Source organism: Tasmannia lanceolata, unplaced genomic scaffold, assembly GCF_043159265.1.
Source record: "Tasmannia lanceolata isolate RefF3 unplaced genomic scaffold, GAP_Taslan_0.1 ptg000012l, whole genome shotgun sequence".
NCBI lineage: Eukaryota > Viridiplantae > Streptophyta > Magnoliopsida > Canellales > Winteraceae > Tasmannia > Tasmannia lanceolata.
Window position 1 is genome coordinate 47,848,971 of NW_027518689.1, and position 22,460 is coordinate 47,871,430.

Consider the following 22,460-nt stretch of genomic DNA (forward strand, 5'->3'; position numbering starts at 1 on the left):
GTCCAAAAATCAAGGGTAATGATATTTGCACTACCATGTTTTTATAATGTGACAAACTCACCTTGTCTGTTCCCATTTTTGCGTAAGGAAGGTGGGACTGTTGTCTTTTCCCTTCTATTTAGCTGTCTAGAGATTTTTTGTGTATTTTAATCACTTTTGACAGCTGGTTAAATAAGAAAAGACAAGGTGAGTTTGTCTCATTATCAAAACATTCTAGTGGGAATATTGGTAGCCAGAATCAAAATTTAAATTTAGGGAATTGCTAGCATCCATCGGAAAGGCTTTTCGAGGCTGGTCTGACGTGCAACAGACCAGCCGCGAAAAGCCTTTTGTGATGGAGCTTAGCAAATCCCTTAAATTTATATTGAAATAAGAGAGAGAAAAAAAAAAAAATCCCGGTGAACTGCGTTAGGGGGAACAGTCCGTCACCATAAGCGGACAAAAATACCGATAAAAAAACATGGGATTCCCATTTGTAGAAAGGGCGAAGATTTTTTCGCCCGCTGTTAGCGTGATTGGACGTCAAAAAGCGTTAAAAGTCTGCAACAATTTACTTTACAAAGGGGCGCATAATCCTACAGGGGGTGAAAATATCTTGTAGAAATTCTTTTAGGTGGATATAAAAACCTCAAAATCGAGCTGTCTCACGAGTTCGAATCCCACGAAGAACACCTCAAAGGCAGGCTGTTTTTTTATCCTTTCTTTTATCCTTTCTCCTCTCGTTTTCAAGCTCCCCAAACCCTAGGTTCGAATCTGAAACCTTAGATTCTGATAAAAAGATTTGGATCGTTGGACCAAAAAAACCTCATAATCTCATGGTTTTAGGGCTAGATTCTTGAAATCATTCGTTAAGCAGACTCGATTTTTGATTCCTTTCGAGAAAATGAGTAGTAGAAAGGAGGAGGAGAGGAACGAGAAGATTATTCGAGGTCTCATGAAGCTTCCTCCTAATCGCAAATGTATAAACTGTAATAGCTTGGTAATATTCTTTTCTTTCCTTCTTTTAAAATTTTTTTTTTTTAGCTGAATATTGCTGAGGATTTTGATTTCTAGGGTTTTATATGTGTAGTTTGATGTGTGCTAACTGGGAAGATGATAAATAACAATACCAATTTAAAGAATTTTCCTCATCTTGGGGGAATCTCTCTCAATCATAATGATTCTGAAAATAAGAGATTGTTCAGTATGGTCTCTAAATAACTGACTCGAATTCAAATAACAAAATAAAGATGAATAGAAGTAAATAAAGATAAATAACAGAAAAGGAATGTGCGCAACATTCCCCTCTTGAAATGAACCTTGCCCTCAAAGTTCAAATTGCGGATAATGCTCCTTCAGAGTACTCCAGGTTTCCCATGTAGCCAGTGTTTAAAAACTCATTTACTCAACTCGGAACTCGCCCGAGTCGACTCCCTTTTACCTTGGTCTCGTTCCGCGTTGCACTACATCCGCATTCCGCATTTTGCCCTACTAAGTTTAAAACTCCTTTGACTCTCTTGAGTTATGACCGCGTCAACCACGTCCTCGCCGAGTCGACAAGAATATTCGCTGTGCGTTCTGCTTATCATCCGCTTTTTTAAACACTGCATGTAGCACCCTCAGGTGCACGGTTGGACCACTGAATGAGCACTTGAGTAATAGCTTTATTATTCTTTTTCACACGGTTGGACCACTCAATGAGCACTTTAGTAATAGCTTTATTATTCTTTTTCACAATGCGTCTCTGGAGAATAGCCACAGGCTCCACAAGAAACTGTCCATCATCATTAACTGCTGGTAATTCTGACTGTGCTAGTATATGTTCTCCCAACCTCTACTTGAGCAAGAGACATGAAAGACAGGGTAGATTCTTGAAGTTGAGGTAAATCCAGCTTATATGCGACAGGCCCAATTCACTGGAACAACTTGTATGGCCCATGGAACTTGGATGATAACTTCATATTTCTGTGTACAGTCATTGACGACTGTTTGTATGGCTGTAATCGAAGAAACACCATATTACCCACCTGAAACTCCCTTTCCGAACGATGAAGATCAGCTTGTTGTTTCATACAGTGGATTGCACGGTGTAGACTCTCTCGACGGATAAAACTACCCCTTTTTGCACTTGCTGGTCTACATTTGCTACCAATGTTGCTCCAGACGTATACAACATGAGGGGTGGTGTGCATTGGCCATAGACTACTTCGTACGGAGTTTCCCGAGTCACTAAATGGAAAGAAGTATTATACAATCATCTGCCTAGTAACCATCGGGCCCATTGCTTTAGTCTATACCATGTGGTACACCTGAGATACTTTTCCAAACAACTGTTAGTAACTTCAGTGTGACCGGGGTGATAAGCTAAATTCATCTTTAATTTGGTGCTGTGGAGCCGGAAAAGTTCTTGCCAGAATGTACTCATGAATATCAGATTCGTGTCGCTAACTATAGAAAGAGGCATGCCATTAAGTTTGAAAATATTGTCAAGAATTACTTGGGCCACAATGGAGGCCGAATAAGGGTGGCTCATGCCAATGAAATGTGCATATTTTCTCAGACGGTCCACTACTACAAGACTGGCACTCTTACCAATAGAAGCCGGTAGCCCTTCGATAAAGTCCATTGAAATCTCTGTCCAAATGTGTCTGGCACTTGTAAATGCTAAAGTAGGCCTGAGTAAGCCACCGACTCCCCCTTATTATGCTGGCATGGTTTGCACTCAGCAATGAATTTCCATACGTCTCTCCATAAGCCCTTCCAATAAATGGAGCGACTAGGGCATTTCACGGTCCTATGATGCCTAGGGTGTCCTCCTGCAGGTGAGCTATGCATTTCATGCAACATCAATTCACGTAGTGGAGACGCACTCCCAATAACCAGCCGCCCCTTATACCATAGCTTGTCTGCTATCCAGGTGTAGCCTTTCACGGCCTTAGAAGCAGCAATCTTCCCCATGGGTGCCGCTCCCAAGCTAGAACTGTGATTCGGCGCTGCTTAGGAAGGAAACCGCTCCTATGACGCTCCCGAAGAGACGGAAACCACTCCCATGACTCTCCCAACTTGCTCCCATTACTCCATTAGTCCCACCATCACCAATTTCCTTGCATCAAACCTCTTCATTTGAGCAAGCACAAATGCATCTTCAGAATGCACGAGCAAGGGGTGCAGGAAAATGAAGATGTTAGAAATTACTACTTTTTAATGTACTTAAATTTTAATTTAAAAAAATGTACTTAAATTTTGAAAGATACATTTAGAAATTACTAATTTTTGATGTATTACAATTTTGAAAAACATATAAAGAAAATATTACATAAATGCCATGGGAGCGTTTATTTAATAATTTTTTTTCCAATCACAAAAAAAGAAAAAGAAAAAGATGAAGACTCCCATGGCGCTTCCAACCTTAAACTCTTCTAGACTCCCACGCTTACCCGCCTCCGCCCCCGCACCCGCTTCGTGCTTTTGAGTTCGTTAACCACTGTTGCTGCATTGGAGTACTCACCAGCTGGCCTAATAAATAATTTAGACTATGGTGGTCTGTTTGAATTTTGAAGTGTCTTCCAATCAGACAGGGCATCCATTTTCCTCTTGTAAGTAGAGAGGACTAGATGTTTGGGAGACAACACCCGATTTTTTTCCATCAATATTCCTCCAATACTGACACCCGAAGCGTCACTTTCAATGCTGTACTCATCAGTGAAGTCGGGAGCGCTAAAACCGGAGTTGAGCTCATAGCTTTTTTAAGTTGACCGAACGCAGTCTCAGACTATGCAGTCCACTGAAAAGCCTCTTTCTTTCTTGACCATGTTAGTGAGTGGCTTGTTGATTTTGCCTAATCTCTCATGAGTCTTCTGTAATACGCAATTAAGCCTAGAAATCCCTCAAGGCTTTTATAGTCTTCAGTTTGGGCCAATCAAGCATACACTCTCGATTTTTGCCAAATATTTAGCAACTCCCTCATAGATTATATGCCCAAGATATTCCAGCATGACTTGCGAAAAGGATGCTTCGATCTCTTGACAAATAAATGGTGTTGTGCGAATAGTTGAAAAGAAGCCCTGAGGTGCTGCATATGGTCTTGTCAGTTTCAACTATATACCTGTTGAATAACATGTAAGGGTAGTTTAGGCATTACATGTAGTGTAGGGCGTATTGTAGTCTTTGTACACTCTTGCCCTATTTGGGGCCTATATATACATCATATACATGAGAAGCTCCCTAGTGGAGACTTCCGATCTTCTCTACTTCTCTTCTTCCTCCTCTCTTCTAACCCTAATCTCATTTCTAACATCGTATCAGAGCTTTAGGTTTGATCCTCCAAAGCGGGTAGAAGAAAGAAGAAGAGTTCCTCTATCCACGCCATTTCATCCCTCGTATCTCTCTCGCATGTCTTTCTCTCTCGCTCAGGCTCTCTCTCTGTGTTTCCCTTCTCTCTATTTTTTATCCTTTTTTTTCCTATCTCTGTGTTAGCGCAACGATTATTAAGCGCAACGATTACTAATCCCTTTATTTTCTCCCCTAAAGTCTCCCATCGTATCTCTCTCTTGTCTGTCTGTATGTGCGCACTCCCTATTTTGTTTCCCTGATAGCCCAAAACCCTATTTTTTCTCCGTGTTGTGCGACCCACTGCGATTACTTTTTAATTGCATGTTGAAACCCTCCCCCTTCGATTAACTCTATGCGATTGCTTAATCACAAGTTGTTGGTTGTAGAGTTTTCCTAATAACAAACCCTAGACCATGTGATTATCTTTCACCATGCGATTATATTTTTTTGAAAGTTGACAAATTTTTTTAATATTAAGATTGCAGTCGTGACCAGGAGTCCCATCCTACTTTACAGAATATTAACAAGTTCAGGCATACCCGAGCCAATTCGAAATACAGAAACTGAAATGACCTAACCTACTACTCTCTTCCTTTCCACCACCGTTTGTCTTTACAGCTCTCATAATTGATTTTGTACCGTTTCATCTGTATCTTTTTAAACTTTACGGGTAAAACAACTTTTCTAACAGGGACCAAAGTTGCACCCTAAACTTCTAAACTTGAAGATCCAGCGCAACCCTCCAGGAGGGACTAGCAAAACTAGGGTACCCAGACAAGAAAGTCTAAGCGAAAGACAGAATCTCTCAAGCCATGACCATTGAATATTGTTCTGGGATTAGGCAGATAATTCTCAATGCTATTTTAGACATATTAACTATCCGGGGTGTTCCTTAACAGGATTTGCCATCTACGAATTTTATCAGTGGCCTTCCATGCTTAGGGTCTTTCGACAGATTCTACCTCCTCCCCTATATTCCTCCTTTAAATCCTAACTGATCAAAACAATAGTAATCCTACCTGTAAACCTGAGCCTCACCATGCGATTATATAATCGCCATGCGATTATATAATCGCACCATGTTCTTAAACTCTAGGTCTTGTGATTAAATGAATCTTGTCTTGTGATTATGGGCTTTCATGCGATTATTTCATTCCATTTCCAGCGATCTTAATCGCTAGTACATATCTTGCCATTACTCCTCTGTCTTGTGATTAACATTAACATTCTCATGTTGCGATTATTTCATACTCCTCTCACGTGCGATTACTTCTATGTTATTACTCCTTTTTTTTATACATGTGATTACTCATTTTTTGGGTCTCTTTCTCTTCCGTAAAACTCAAACCCATTTTCCTTTGAAATAAATCTCAAAAACAAAAAAATATCAGCTTCTTTCCTTATTTGTCCTCAACCTTAGATATACAACCTCAAATCCCTTATTCCTTCCTTCCTTTCTCTTTTAAATTCATTTGGGAAGAAATCTTCTTCCCAAATCCCTTTTGGCATCCTCCACAACCCTAGATCTACTCCCCAAAACCCCAAATCTCAACTCCAAATTCCTTTATTCTTCTCTTTTCTATATATTTTTGGCTTGTATGGCTTTTTCCTTCAACTTCAGGGTGCCCACGAAGTGATTGATAAAATGTCTGAGAGGGGTTTGATGCACTGATATTCTTCTTTTTTTTGCAAGTTGTAGAATGCCTTCAACTTGAGGGGGAGTGTTTTCATGTAGCCCTTTGTGAGTTCTTTGTTGTCTTTTCCTGAGGGGGAGTTGTCTTGTTTTTTCTTGTCTTGTTGTCCTAGTGTTGTTGTGATTCCTTTTGTTCACCCTTCTATGGTTGCTTTGTCTCCTCTTTGCATTGTCATTTATTCTCTTTGATGTATTTCACCATTCTTGGTTGTTAGTTCTCCTTCGCATTGTTAGTTGCCTCTTGGCATTATCAGTTCTTCGCATTGTTAGTTGCCTCTTGACATTATCAGTTCTTCGCATTGTTCTCTCCAGGCGATGGTGTCCCTGTCAACCTTGTCTCACTAGATCATGGTTTTCCTATGGTTAGTTCTGTTCAGGCGACGATGTTCATGCCATCGACCTTGTTTCCAGATTATGGTTTTCCCATCGTTGGTTGCTTCTCTTCAGGCGATGGTTTCCCCGTCGACCTTGTCTCCAAATGATGGTTTTCTCATCTTTGGTTGGTTATCTTCAGGCGACGATGTTCATGCCGTCGACCTTGCCTCCAGACGATGGTTTTCCCATTGTTGGTTATCTTCTTCTATTGATGTGGTGCCGCTTAGCCGGCGTTCCCGCTCGTGGTGCTTCGCTATTGCTCATGTGTGCACCTTTGGTGTACCTGTTTTGGTCGATGAATCATTGCTATTTCCCTGAGGTGCCTCCGTTCGATCCTTCGTGGTTTGCAGATTTATTTGTCGGGCTCTTATTCATGGGGAGCTGTTCCTTTTTGGTGGTTGTTGACCTCGACGATTGTACTCTCATGGTGGCCGTTGTCTTTTATTATTACGCTTCTCATTATTTATTCACCGGACACTTTCGAAAAGCATTCGGTAAGCCCACCGGACATTTTCTCCCTAGGAAGGAATATAGCAAAGGGAACCTACACCTGTGGATATAGAATCGAAAGTCTGAAAGATCTATACCAAGACATTATAGAAGCAAGCTATATGGTTTTTGAAGCTCTGCAGTGGTTGGAGATAGATAGAGATTGCTGTAGGAGAAACCTAGTGTTATTAAGGAAATGGTCAGAACTTACCATCTCCCAAGTCTTTGCCGAGAAGCCCTCGAGAACAAGATTTACGGGCAGGGAAAATAAGCGAGAGAATATCAGAAACTCTCCTTAATCGTAGAAGGCAGTCTGGAAATTGGAATGAAAATCAGGGTCCATTTCATCCAGAAAATTAGATTTGCGGAACCTGTGAGTATTATAATTACGGCACTCGTAATAGATGCCAGAAGTGCGCACAACACAGAGACAAGGAGCTGGAGAAGGAAAGAAGAGTCAAACCAAGACATGATAAGAGTGAGATATTTGTTCCGCTTGACACGGGAGCTATGGAGAAATATTCCGAAGTTGAAATAATAGGCAAAGAAGTGGAAGAACGCAAAAAGGAGCTGAAAAAATGCTTGGTTGCAAGGGCGATGCCAAAAATTTTGCACAAGGGGGGCAAAAATTATAGTAATTTTTTTTCTCCAAACAAATGAAAGCAATATTATAGTTTCCAAAAAGGGGGTAAGTATAAAAATGGCAAAGTTAAAATTTTAAACTTATTTTCTATCTTAGGGATGATTGGAAAAGGGGGCATATTTTTTTAAAAAGGGGGTAAATATAAAAAGATATTAAAAAATAAAGGTATATTTTTTTTCCAAAAAATTAAGGGGGGCAATTGTCCCCCTTCCCTTTCAAGTGCCATCGCCCCTGCTTGGTTGGATGTATGAAAATCGGCGCATGGGACCTTGACGAGGTATGGAGGTGGGCTATTAAAGAATGGGATCTACCATTACTACTAAAACCACTTGTCATTAATAATCAGGAGGTTCTATTTAGATTTGACTCGGAACATCAAGCATTGCAAATTCTACGTAGGGGGTGATGCTCTGGGTTCTTATATAGCTTCCTTGCATGCATGGAACCCAGCAATACATTCAGGAGCCAAAACAGTTTGCTTAAGGTTTTATGACATCCCTCTCCACGCATGGTCATTAACAACTGTTGAAACTTTTGGAAAACTGTTCGGTCAGGATTCAAGTTCAATTATCAGGGAATCATGATTATTGTGTGACCTTTGTCTCAGTAAAAGTTCTAACTGAGTACTGGATGTCGGTTCCACCATTTATTAAGTTAAAAGTAGATAATAAATTCTACTTAGTTCAAGTAAGACTCATGCTTGAGGTAGAAATTGAGGAAGCCTCCTCCAATCGACTAGTCAGCTAGGAAATAATATCACCGGTCTTCTCCCTCCAGCACTGGACGTAAACGTAGCCGGGGAAGGCAGATTGAGGCAAGGATAGGAGGGTCAGAAGGAGCCGTTGAATTCAAAATTCAAATTCCAACCCACCCAATCCGTAGCTGAGACTTCACTAGCTGGATCCCTTAGACCAAGGATAGAGTCTGCTAAGGAGGCAACATTAAATGCTTTACCATGCGTAGCTCCCTTTTAGGGCCACTCAAACGGGGTCGGTCCATATCGTGGCCAGGAAAAGCTCGACTCTCATAAAGATGCTGTCTCTAATCATAAGACGAGTAAGGATCCAGGCTAGGAATAGCCTCGAAAAACTCGAAGTTTGGTTTCAAAAAGCCTTTCCGCAGTCAAGATCGCAGAGCTTTTGAAAATAGTCATCTAGTCTGGAAAGATGTAATCGGTTGGAAATCGTATAACTTCCGTGCGGGTAAAGTCTCCTCTTTAAGCCACCTTGATATGACCACAAAATATCCCAGAGAAGTTAAGAAAGGCGGTTTTGCTTTTCCCAAGAAATGGCAGGGACAAAATCTCCAAATAGAAAGGATCAAAAAAGGAAACGTTTTGTTTCATCTATATTAAAAATGCTAAAAATTATGAGCGATCGGGTGATCTGATGCTCTCAGAAGAGGAGGAAGGAGGATATAAATTTAATAAAAGGAAGGCACATCATCAAAGAGAAAAAGGGAGAAAAAAAGGGGAGCTTTCATGATGTATCCCCGTCAAGAAGCGAGATTGCAAAAGAATTCAAGAAACTCCAAATTGCAGAACTTAGGCGGGCAACCAAGGTTTTAGAGGAGAGAGGTAGAAGTACTGGAAAAGAAGGCTGCAGCTCATGCCTAATCAGCAACATGTTAAGGAAAAAAAATATGCCGGAAAGTAAGGATCTACTGGAGGAGAATAGGGCTGGAAAAAAGGCAAAAGAGAAGGAAATAATCTCCCAGGACTAAGAATCCAAAATGGCAAGAGATTCATTGGAAGTGGATCTTAGTGGGAAAATTAAGTTTTGCATGGAGATGGGAGATAAGATATCAGTAGAAGTAGGGTTGGAAACCCCTGAGGAAGAAGAAAAGGAGTTGAATTCTGACGAAGCAATTCTAGAAGAGGATAGGGAAGTTGCATCAGACGAAGAAGAAATTATATTCTCTGAGGAGTTTGACAAAATGTCAAAAATGGGGGATCATTTGGGAATAGGATACCGGAAAAATCTAGAAGAAACAAAGAAAATGTTCTTAGATATTGAAAAGAGGGATTCTGGGCTATGAAAAGGTAAAACCCCAGGAAGAGGCAGTAGGGAACTTAATGCCCTCAGAAGCTAAGGACCAGCTCATCCTTTTGTCGTTTCCTGTGGATGTTCTGGGTATTGATGGAGGGAACCGGTACAACGGCTGGCCTTATCCAAGTTGCAGTTTTTGGAAAGACTTAGATGAAGTTTGCTCGTAGTGGAAGGAAATGCTACTACCTTTCTTAGTGAGGAATAGGAAAGACTTGAAATCCTATCAGGGGAGTCGTACTTGGCTTTTGTGTACCTAGCTTTAGTGTTTGTTGAGTTTGTTCAGTTTTCCGGAAAGAAAATGTAAAGGAAAATGTGAAGGAAATAGCGTAGCATAAAGGAAAAGGCTCGTAAACCTTATAAGGGCTTAGGGGCCTACTCCTTGGCCTCACTGCATTGGTCACGTTGGGGACTCCTGGTCCCTCCTTATTGTAACCCTCGTAAAATATTAGTAATATATTCTTAATTGTTAAAAAAAAAAAAAAAACCAAGCTGGACGTGTGAATGAGCTTATTGTACTTTTTGTCATTTTTAGTTGTTTGTTGTAGTTTCTTTGTAGCAAGCTGGAGTTCCATAGTATATACAGTCTAGCTTGCTGGGGAATGATGAATAACATGTAAGGGTAGTTTAGGCATTACATGTAGTGTAGGGGGTATTGTAGTCTTTGTACATTATTGCCCTATTTGGGGCCTGTATATACATCATATACATGAGGAGCTCCCTACTGGAGACTTCCCATCTTCTCTACGCCTCTTCTTCTTCCTCTCTTCTAACCATAATCTCATTTCTAACAATACCAATATATCATCGAAAAACACTAAAACGAACCCAACTAGTGTCAGGATTAGACTTAATCAATTTGAGCCCAGTAGATTCTTTCACCTTCTTCATGAAAGGTTTTGAAAAGTTGAGGCTTCATTTGTTGTGCGCTCGGATTTGATGATAGCCCGACCAGATATCTAATTTAGAGAAGATTCAGCATTGTATAATTCATCAAGTAATTCATCTATCACTAGAATTGGGAATTTATGTTTTATAGTTAGTTGGCTAGTTCAAGGCAGGGGTGCAACTTGGGTCGGGTTGAGGCCAACCCTAGCCCAACCCAAGATAGCATTCCCTCAACCCTAACCCAACCCAACCCAACCCAACCCAACGCGAGCCTCGGGTTGAAGATGGTCAACCCAAACCCAACCCGCCTCTAAATCTCTCAACCCTAACCCAACTCATCTTTCCAAATCGGGTGGGTTGGGTTGAGTAGGGTTGGGTGGGCCAAATAGAAAAATACAAGAAAAAACATAACCCTAAGAAAATCACGATAAAATAAGAGGACAAAGGTTTGGTTCGGGTCGGGTCAGTTTGCCAAGCCGTCAACCATAACCCAACCCGAAATTAAATCGGGTTGGCTTTTCCTAACCCAACCCAAGGAAATGCCAACCCAAACCAAGCCAAAATCGGGTTGAACTTGTCGGGTTCGGGTTGAGCCTGACCCAAGTTGCACCCCAAGTTCAAGGCTTGATAGTCTACACAAAACTGCCATGAATTGTCTTTCTTACTCGCCCAAAGAACCAGTGAAGAGAAAGAACTAGAGCTAGGCTTAACTATTTTAGCTTGCAACATCTCTTGTATTAACTTTTCAATCTCTCTGTTTTTCTTCATATATGGATATTTATAAGGTCTGACATTAATGGGAGAAGTACCTGGCAATAGAGGGATTTTGTGTTCTTGTGAACGTTCCGGAGGGAGGTCATTGGGTTCACCGAAGATGCCTTGAAACTCGTCTAACAACTTGGCGAGATCTGGATTGTCTACCATCTGGTTTTCTTCGACCGTGCCTGCAAAGATTTGGGCCCAAACCCCTTGTCTTTCTTTAAAATATTTCCCATCTTTGATCAATCCATCGGACATACCTCTCCACTCTGAGTGCCATGTAGAACATGTTGTTTTTCATCAACCTGTAACTCCATTTGTAGCTTAGCAAAATTCCACACCATATCGCCTAGGGTGGTCAACCAATGTATCTACTGAGGACAACATCGTATCCTCCCAAAGGCAACAATCGCCTTCAATCGAGAATTCTGATCCTTGCATAAACCAATGGAAGTCCTTGTACATTGCTTCGCTGATCACCTGCTGCCCATTGGCCACGACGACCTGTAGTGGTAGTGCCTTTTGAGTACTGTAGCCTGTTTGTTTCGCCACCCGGGGATCCACAAAGTTGTCGGTACTCCTAGAATCTATCATAATCAAAACAACTTGGCGCTTAATGTGACCCCGCATGCATCATTTTTGGCACCACAGTACGAGTGAGGGCATGAATGGATATTTGAAGACCATCTTCACTATAATGATTTCCCTCATCCAACTTCCCGTCCTCATCATCATCTGAGCCACCCTCCTCTATTAGGAATAACTGCCTCCTTTGACATATGTGGCCAAGTGTAAATTGTTCATCATAATTAAAACAAAGGCCCTTAGCTTGCCGTTCGTTCATCTCTGCCCGCGATAGACACACATACGCGTGATTATGGATGAGCCTGTATTGTCGCTGGGTTTTGATCTTGGTTTGGCTGTCGCTTGTGTTTGGAGGGATCATTCTTCACGTATGTGGGCCAAGTTCGTCGAGACATGGCTTTGGCATTATCTTCCTGCAAGTGGGCCAATCCTGGAGCTTGACTGATCATAGCAGGTTTAAACATCTGTACCAGTGCATATTTCCTCCTTCAGCCTGTTTACAAAACAGCTGATAAAAAAACTCTTCACTCAAACTTGTGGTTCTCGTTTCAAGTTCTTTAAAGCTTCTTGATAATCCTCGACAGTGGTGGTTTGGTGATACTCTGTCAATGATCCTGTAAAGTCCTCTAGGCTGTTGGGGCCGAAGCATATACAGAGAGCTTCAATGAGTTCGTTCCAGCTTGCCCTCCTTCGAGTATGTTCGAACCACCTGAACCACAGCAATGCCTGTCGTTTCATGTGTATGGACGCAAGCGTAACTTTCTGCTCCAAAATTTGATTGTAATAAAAAAACTGTTTGACCCGATACACCCAACCCTATGGGTATTCACCATCAAATTTTGAAAAATCCACCTTGCTGAACTTTGTTTCCGCAGGCCCTTGTGAGAAGATGCTGCGCTGGGGTTTGCCGTGCGTGGATCCCTGTTGTTCTTGTCTGACCATGGTGCTTATCATATTTCAAATCCATGGCAGCTATCTGATTCTTAATTTGTTTAAGCCCTTCTTCCTATTTAGTTGCCCTGTCTTTGAGTTTGGCAATTTTAGCTACCGGTTTCTTGGACTCCTGTCCTCTAGTCCCCTCTGCCATGTCGCCCAATACTAGGTAGCTAAGAACCTGGCTCTAATACCAGATGATGTGTGCTAACTGGGAAGAAGATAAACAGCATTACCGATTTTAAAGTATTTCCCTCATTGGGGCAGAATCCCTCACAATGACACAATGATTTTGAAAACAAGAGTTTGTTCATTCCCAAACACCCTAACCAGCAGTTTCCTATTTTACTGCAACCTTACCTACAGATGACACTGATCCAATCCAACGACTTCCTTAAAACCAGCTACCAACTTGACTCCCTATTCGATATGCCTCTAAAATAACAGACTTTAATTCAAAGAACAAAATAAAGATAAATGGCAATAAATAAAGATAAATAACAGCAACAGAATGTACACAATGTGGTTCTTCTCTGGTGATGGAAACCAAAGTCGTGGTTTTTATACTTCAATTCATCGGAGCCTCGATTCATTTTTTTGTTCTGCTTTCTCTTGTTTTTACTTCTCTGTTGTATGAAATGTTCTTTTCTTTTTGAGAAAGAATCATTGTTTTTTTGTATGTGCAGGGCCCGCAGTATGTTTGTACAAATTTCTGGACCTTTATCTGCATAGCATGTAGCGGAATACAGTGAGTAGCTTTTCTTTTCGTGAACATCTCTGCTTTTTTATTATAGCTCTCTCCGTTATTTATATTTATTCTGTGACAGTAAGACATTCAGTTCATATCCGAGTCACAAAGAAGGGCTGGAATAGTGAACTTTAATTACTAAGATTATACGATAAGAGTCAAGATGAATAGGTGGCTCACACTTGGAGTGCTGAATTTGGTAATAACTTCTTTAACGGACCAAATTGGGTTGGCGTAAAGATGAATTATTGGGGAAGTGATCCTTTACTCGAGTTCTGCTCAACGCCATGCTCTTATATTTCTTAGTATTTGGACAAGCTTTTGGAGCAACTCAGAGAAGATGACTATCATTCCCCATTCCCTGAATTTGGACTGATTATTGCATGAGAGATGGACGTTCACACATGCTAATATACCACATGTGCTGTGCCACATGCCACATGACATGCGTATTGGGTGTCCACTCTATGTTGATGTTTTTCTTTTAGTTGTTTTTTATTATTTATCTTCTATTTTCGTCATTTTATTTGTACCCTACTTTTTAGGGGTCAAATCTCATCAGTTTGGTGTGTTTTTTGTATTATTAGAATGGTTTTTCAATTACCTATCTAATGGGCCCAAGATCACATGATTTGGATGTGATTTGAGCAAGTTAAGAGTATTTTTAGGAAGTGGTATAGGTCTATTACGGGATTACTATTTTAGGTAAATTTTTAACTTTATTTAGTTTGCTTTGGATTAGATGAATGGTTGAGATTAGTTGCTTAGGTCTTATGTTATCTTCTAGGGTTTCTTTTCTTATAAATAAGGAATTAACGTTTTTGCAAAAGAAGCTATTGAATATTGAATAAGGGACTTTTGAATATTGAATAAGGAATTAACGTTTTTGCAAAAGAAGCTATTGAAGCTTGAAACTTCTTCTCCTCTCTTCTTGATGGCTTGGAACCATTCTTCTCCATCCCCTCTCATCTTCTCAGTTCTATTATCTTCCCAAATCAGCCATAAACAAGTTAGTCATTAGTTCTTTAATTTTTTTGTGTGCTCTTGAGCCCTAAAATACAAAAACCCAAAATTCAAATATCTCCTACATCGTTTAAGATCTCATCTTTGAGACTTTGAAGGACTTTATTTGGGACTAAACCTCGGCCAAAGCATCCAAGATCCATAGTATTAAACCCCTTTTGTAGCCAATTGAAAATTCACACCATTTTCAAGATCACAAGTTTTCAAGATCATACCCTACGAACCATTAGCCTAAATCCCGGAATTACAGATTTGTCCAAATTACCAAAATACCCTTTTGGCCTAAATTGGACAGATTAGACTCAGTTCTGTTGTTGCAGAAATTTATTACTATTTTTCATTGGATTATTACTGATTTCTCATCAAAATGAGGTTTAATTCATACTTTTTGGTACTGTTTAATTATTCTACTTGGTCGCACGTTTAAAACCCCATTTTGGGCTAATTTTATCCTTAACTAGTTACCCGAAGGGCCCTTTAACTGTCGACTAATTTGTTTAAGGTTTATGTCATGCTAATTGTGTTCTTTCTCATTATTTAATGCAAATTTTTGCCTCAATATTGCTGCTGTCCGCCAATTAATTCTGCCTCAAATCAACCCTAGTTAACCCGTAGGTGTCTTATGCCTCTTAAGAGTTAGCCCTAAACTTTCCTAGAATCCATTATCCCATTAGGAGTGTAATATTTTTCCCTCGTTTAGGTATTGTCTTGCATCATGGACTCTTTGACTACTTCACGTGGCCATTACAAGAAATTTGAGATCATGAACATCAGCTTGTGACCTTGACAATATTAGGAATCTAGCATCCGATGTGATGTTTCTTTTGATCACACAATGAGATCTAGGATGTATTATCTAAAGAGTGTGTCTCTGCTCCTACTTTGATTTTGTTATTGAATTAAAGAAAGGATGGTAGATATATAGAGTATGTGTTTATGTTTACTTTTTGTTCTTTTCCTCTTCTACTTTCTTCCATCTTTTCATAAACAGAAGCCTGAAATGGGTCGGAAAGCCAAAGTGTTCCATTCTAGTAGGAAAAAAGAATGCCAGCTGAGCTTGAGACAACTAAGGTATCCATATGTTCTGATGTGTAGCAAATTTTCAGTGCCTTGCTGCAAAACACAAGCTGATAGTAGTCCGAAGCTTTTCTTCTCCCAAAATGATGGTTTACTACAATTAGATAGTGGCTTATCTTTTTTTTCTGAAATATTCGACCTTTTATCCAGTTAAACATGTTGTCAGGCATATCATTTAGCTAATGACCTTTCTTTACCCTTCTGGTATATTTATCATTCTTGATTTTAACAGCTGCTTAGATATTCCCATTGTTGTTAAATGTTCTGACTGATGATTCTTCTTAATAATCTTACCTTTTCTTTCTGAGTGAAAATGTACGTATTAGATATTTGTATTCACTTCTATAATTGTTGACGACATTATTCTGGGGGTTGACCTTTTATATCCTCACTCATATGCGTCATTCTAAAATTTTACACTTCCGTAGTTGGACGTCTTAATGTGACTGCTATCCTTGTTGGTTCTTGTTACCTTTGACAGTCGAGAGTTTACCCACCGTGTGAAGTCTGTGTCCATGTCTAAGTTTACCTCGCAAGAAGTTGATTCTCTTCAAAGAGGTGGCAATCAGGTATAGGATCAGTTGACTTTTTATTTGTTTGATAGCAGATGTGTTTCTAACTCTAGTGCTCATGAGATATTTCATTATAGCGTGCAAGGGAAATTTTTCTGAGGGATTGGGACACACAAAGGAGTAGGTTGCCTAATAGCAGGTGAAAGATGCCTTCCCAGCAATTAAGTTTTATGTTAGCGAACGTGTCAGTTTTTTTTTTTTTTTTGACCTATTGTTTTCCTGCAGCAATGTTGATAGAATTCGGGAGTTTATAAAGAATGTCTACGTGGATAAGAAATATGCTGGGGGAAAGATGCATGACAAACCACCGAGAGATATGCAGGCAATCCTTTGATACGCCTATGCCTACACACACACACAGGAAATGGTTTGTGAGCAGCTGCTTAGATAGCTTATCTGAGCATGGATTTTAAAAACTAGGGTTGGCCCACATTTTGAGGGTGATCCTAAGCATTCATTTGGAAGGCCCCATCATGGATGGGTTGTGTACCAAAAATCAGCTCCATTGGATCATCTTAGGGTGTCCATTTGTGGAGGTAAAAATGGACAGATACTGTTTGTCCACAAATCTGCCAATTTTTCCCTCCACAAATGGAAGGGTTAGGATGATCCAATGGAACTGATTTTTGGTACACACCCCATCCGTGATGGGGCCTTCCAAATGAATGCTTAGGAATAGGATCACCCCTCACCCCCAAAATGTGGGCCCACCCTTGTTTTAAAAATCCATGCTCAGGTAGCGAAGCTACCTAAGCAGCTGCTCCCAAACCGAACCGAACCGAACCGAACCGAAATTTGAATCGGTTTGGTAAAACCGAAACCGAATTTTTGGTTCGGTTTGATCGCCAAACCGAAATTTGAATCGGTTTGGTTTAACCAAACCGAATTTTCGGCTCGGTTCTGGTTCGGTTCGGCCAATTTTGCCACCCCTATATATATATATATATATATACTTTCGCTGGCCGGCTGTTGCATGATAGAGCAGCCACCTCAGATGAAATAAATGAATAAGACAAAATCTGAGCCTATATGGCTGCTCACTCATGCATCTGACGCTCCGCGAAATTTGTTCTGCGATGGTCCCTAGCAAATCCCTATATGTATATATATTATATTCATGTTGCATTTTACTACTTACTGGATTATGGCTTTCCATTCCAAAGTGACCAACTTAGCAGCAGCAGGGTACCGTGGGTTCACTTACTTGCTTACATAACACCCCCCTTCCCCACACCCACACACACTTTAAAAAAAAAAAAACCATGAATTAACATAGATGTTTTTGCATACACTGGATTAACATATATGTGTGCATATGCTGACAGAATGAAAAGATCCATGAAGATGACACAAGACGAGCCAGTTCTTACCATTCCTATTCTCAAAGTCCTCCTTATGAACATCAATACGAAGATCGGCGTTACGGAAAACAAACCGGTGTGCTTTCTAGAAAGCCAGGTTCAGATCGAGGGCATTACGAAGGGAAGATATCTAGCTTTATTTACAGTTCCAGTCATTTAAGGGAGCACATTTTTGAGGACAGGTTTGCCGATGACGGTTCTGGTACAAGAGTTTCTGACTACTCAGTTTCTAGCGCTGGTGATCCGTTCAGATTTGATGCCCAATCACCTAATTTTCAAAGGGACACTGGGTTTAGTAGTCCTCCTTTGCATCCTGTGAGGGACATCTTAGTTGAAGATGCACGGCGCCAAACAATAAGTAATGTTCCTTTCTCATCAAATGAAGGATGGGCTACATTTGACCTACCTCAACATGCCACTTCTACTCCTGCAATAAAACATAACCCCACTGTTATTATGCCTACTGGTGATGGATTACCTAAGGGAAACCTTGAGGCACTTTCATCTATAAATAACATCGTACAGTGGCCATCTATTCAAACTTCCACAGCTCATGCACCTTTTGCATCAATGTCTGATCAATGGCATGAGAGCGTCCATGAAGTTCAGGCACCTAATGGTCCAACAAGCTCCCAGGTATGCAATTTTGCCATCCAACTGAGAGGCTTTGAATATCATTCCTGGATTCCATTTAATTAACTTAAAACTTGGTTGTTTATTTTGCATGCATGACAAACTTATGTAGAAGGAACGTCTGCTTTTTCATGTACTCATTCTGTCATCGAAAAAACCGATTAAATAAAATAATTTAAAAATATATAAAAATGTAAAAAGTTTAGAATAAAAAATTAAAAATATTATGATATTTTTTAAAAAGAATATCATGATATTTTATTGCGGTAAATGAAAATTTCGCTATATTTTTTAAATTTTCGGATTATTTCGAGATTTTGTTGTTTTATCAAAATATCGATATCGCGATAAAATCGCTATATTTTGAAAATATTGGAGATGTTTGTGACATAGTACTCATTTAGAGATGACATGCCATGATTACAATGAATCTGATTCATTCAAATGCCTTTGTGAGCAGTTATGGAAAGCTTTTGACGATTCTACTGGAAACCTTTCTGAAGCTTCCTTTGAGGGTCTGCTACAGGGGAATGAACCACAATTTCCAGCACATATGCCTCCTCTGCCTGATATACCTTCTACATCTGGTGACCAGTTTAAAAGCTCTAATATTTCTGAGGTGCCACTCTGACTGTTATAGTGTACAGGAGGATGCAGCTCCGTGATCTCCATTCTAATTGTTTTTATACCATTTCCAGGGCTTGAGTAAAGAAGGGTTTCAAAGTTCAACCATAGAAAATAGAGTTCCTGTCCATAGTATACCATTTGACAGTGTTGCCCCCAATTCAACATTTCCTCCATCCTTGCCACCGTCAATGGTTTGTACTTATCTCTAGCTTCATGTATGTTTTGAGTTTCTATTTCTTTGTCGGTTTAAAATTGAAATCATCATTTTTTCACAGGGAGGAATGTTGTCACATACCCATGAACGGAAATCTACAAATCCATTTGATCTTCCATATGAATCCAATTTGGAACCAAGCAATATGGTAACACGATGATCATACCTATATAGCCGAGTTATGGAATATAGTTTTTTTAGAAACTTGGTGGAATGATTGTTTATTAAAGAATTTATGCTTAACATAATCATGAATTGTCAATTTAAAAAATAAAATAAAAAAATCATGAATTCATTTTTGATTTATTTTCTCTACGTTCCAACAGCTATGATTTCTGTTCTGCTCGGTCAAACATTTATGAATGATTTGATCAAATATGGTATTCTGATGCATAATTCTTGTGATAAAACTGTAATTGTCTTTCTGGTGTTAGACACGAATACAATTTCGTGAGAATCAAAACTCTTGAGCATGACTTGGTAGGTTGAAGACTTCACTTGGCTAGTCTTCTGATTTTTCCAAACTTACCCATGGGTGTTTATGACCTTTTAAGTAGAATTAATGCCCATAGTAATTAATGATTAATGAACATGGGCTAAAATATCGTTTGATACAACGCAGTCGTTGATTTGTTGTGTTGTCACTCATGGAAAAATGCAGGTATATTGATTCAGGCTAACATGTATTTAGAAAGACTCAAGAAACACCAGTGCAAATACATAACAGGCTCATTTTTTTATTAATGAAGTATCAAATGGTGCAACATTCAGTGCAAATTCGGTGGACTTCATAGAGTATGCACCCCAATTATGGAAACTTCACGTCCCTGTAATGGTGTTTTCATTTCAATAAAGTAATTTTATCACTGAAAAAAAAAACATTCAATGGGCGTTTGGTCACAGATTATTCAACAAAATAAATTTCAATAAAGTAGGAGGTTTAGCAGTTCTGCCACCTTTAAACCTATGTTTCCCGGATTCTTTTTAACTGGCACAGTACACGTGCCGGACACATCCAATTTCTACACTTCCAGACACTCCATGGATTTCCTGTGACACTACTAGATCCCATTTATCAACATGTTTATGAATACTACTAATACAAATTTACAATTACCATGGTTTTGACTTTTATCCATCCTAGTATAAAGTTTGTTTACATAAATAATAAACCATACTTGGCGTATTAAAATTCCCAATATATTACCTGTTATATCAAATATTATTTTGTACATATATCATTTAGAGTTTATTAAAATATTTCCACGAAACCTTTTTCTTGTGGTTTATTGAAATTGATGCTTGGTACCCATATCCATGCAACTTGATTAGCCATGTATAGTGTTCTTTTCCAAGAAGCAACGGTCAATTTAATGGTTAGTGATCTCGTATATTGTGTCACATATTTGTAAACTTAGAAGCTATGAATGGTCAAAGTTTTAATGCTAAGATTGTCTCAATTTTAAATTTTGCCCTCTTGAATTTGAGTGATTTTCAAAGTTGCTGGTGTGTCCCTAGTGGTACCTTCAATTTGGACGATTTTCTCCCTGGTATAAATATAGGTGACATGCTCATTTAGGGCACGCCATGGATATTACTTCTAAGGACACTGTCGATGCTTTCTCAATCCAAAGTGTGAATGCTTTCTCTTTTCAGTTGGTAGTCAATTCCATTGCCGACTTGGAAAGTTTGGGTCATACACATAATAGTTCTTTGTTTGCTCCATTTACCATTTACAATGTTGATACATATATGTGTTCAACAATTCTAACATGACCTAGCTTCTTCAAAATTGTTGTTCCAGTCACCGTTACAAGTAGAAAACTGGAAATGTTAGCTTAATAAATTGTCAATAAGAAATGGAAATGGCAGCTTTACATGGATGCCACTTATATGCGTTCTTTTGGGGGATGCTTTTGCAGTTCTTGGATATGAGCTCTTTGCAAGCAGCATTACCCAATTCATCAGTACCTGCCTTCCTTGGTGGCTTAACACAACCATGGTTTTCTCCGAGTTCTGTCACACCATATATTCCTTCCGTACCCCAAGGTAAATTTTAATCATTATTTCTGGTGGAAATTATTTTTCTTTTCAAGTTATTCTGATCTTCCACATAAAATCCTTAGGAGGCTTAGCATACATGTCAGGACAAGCCCCGAGCTCTCAGCTGCCGTAAGTCGCTTCTTACTCCCTCTGTAGATCTTCTATTAATGTCAGTGTTAGTTCCCTCTAATATAATAATATGGCCAAATTTGTAGGAATATCTCTTCACAAGGCCCTGTTGCGTCTCTTGGTGGGAATCCTTTCGCATAGGAAGATGCAAGTGTCTTCATGGCAAAACACGCCCTCTTCATCAGTGACCGACGGTGGTAAAGCTGACGACGACCCATTATTGCCTTTCTCTTCTATATGTTAAAATCCAGCTTTTGGGATTCATTCCTGTATTAATTGTACGATAAAACAAGGGAAGTGATATTTACGCCCCTTTTCATCACCAGGGACACCTGGCGCCAGTGTATCAATGACTAAAGGAGGGCTAATGTACCTGACGTCAGAAGAAGCCAGTGGCCTTGATTGCCACGCACACTGACGCTGGGTGTCCCTAGTGATGAAAAGGGGCGTAAATATCACTTCCCTAAAACAAGTGTTTTAGTATCCCTTCTAGAGTTCTAGTTCTTTGGGAGAATATCGGGTTGTCTGCTAGGGAAAATTAGGAGGACATCTCGAAATGGATAACAGCCAGGATGTATATGATGCGAGAATTTCAGTGGTGTAATCATTTATCGCTGCCATTATGGAGGGCTGGCACCGTATGTTGTCTAGCTTTTTCCAGTTTTCCTAAAAGTGCCACCAGTCTACTGAGGAAGGTATGCGATAATATGTAGTTTTTAAGTGTTTAAGATTGCTCATTCTCCTTACCATTAAAAAAAAAAAGATTGCTCATTTTCCTCGTGAAATTAGCTATTTCATTTATCTATATATTATAGGCAAAGGTATCTTATTATATACAATTTTGCTGGGTGATGTTTATTCCATTGATTTGAAAGATAACCCACATAAGTTTGAAGTGGCCAAATCGCTCTTCATGACCATGTTCAGAGTCTTGATGGCTTCATGACTTTATTGGGTATATGATATGTAGCCCAAGCACAAAATTGTCAGGTGGACTCTGTGCAATGATGGATGCCTGTGATCGGAATTGTATTTCTGATTTATTATCAATAGATACCGACTAGTATTATAAACATCCCATCAGCACAATAGTTCAATATGACTGTTTTTGTTTTATCCTTTCACATTGCATGCTAAAAAACTGCTAAAATTTCCACTATTAAGACCCAAGAAATATAGAATTGACTGTTGAGTGTTGTTTGAAACAAAATTTCTCATTCTCTCTAGTTGGGAAGCTTTCCCTGAGCATTGGCAATGGTATTATTTTTCCACTTATTATATTCCCTTAATTTTTACAATTCTGGTCTTCTTC

At 39.5% G+C, this 22,460-nt stretch overlaps 1 protein-coding gene across 2 annotated transcripts; it reads left to right on the top strand.

Moving 5' to 3' along the window:
- Positions 1–640: 640 nt before the first annotated feature.
- LOC143888392 (putative ADP-ribosylation factor GTPase-activating protein AGD14) lies at positions 641–21,919 on the top strand. Of its 2 annotated transcripts, none has more exons than XM_077392786.1 (12): positions 641–979; positions 13,408–13,469; positions 16,051–16,138; positions 16,219–16,280; positions 16,367–16,463; positions 17,467–18,138; positions 18,596–18,754; positions 18,834–18,953; positions 19,038–19,124; positions 20,899–21,025; positions 21,103–21,148; positions 21,235–21,919. In XM_077392786.1, the coding sequence occupies exons 1-12, from the start codon at positions 884–886 to the stop codon at positions 21,287–21,289; spliced, it is 1,671 nt and encodes a 556-aa protein (XP_077248901.1). In that variant the 5' UTR covers positions 641–883; the 3' UTR covers positions 21,290–21,919. The 2 variants fall into 2 exon arrangements, with proteins under 2 accessions (XP_077248901.1, XP_077248902.1); XM_077392787.1 differs by having other exon boundaries at positions 16,379–16,463.
- The last annotated feature ends 541 nt before the right edge of the window (positions 21,920–22,460 follow it).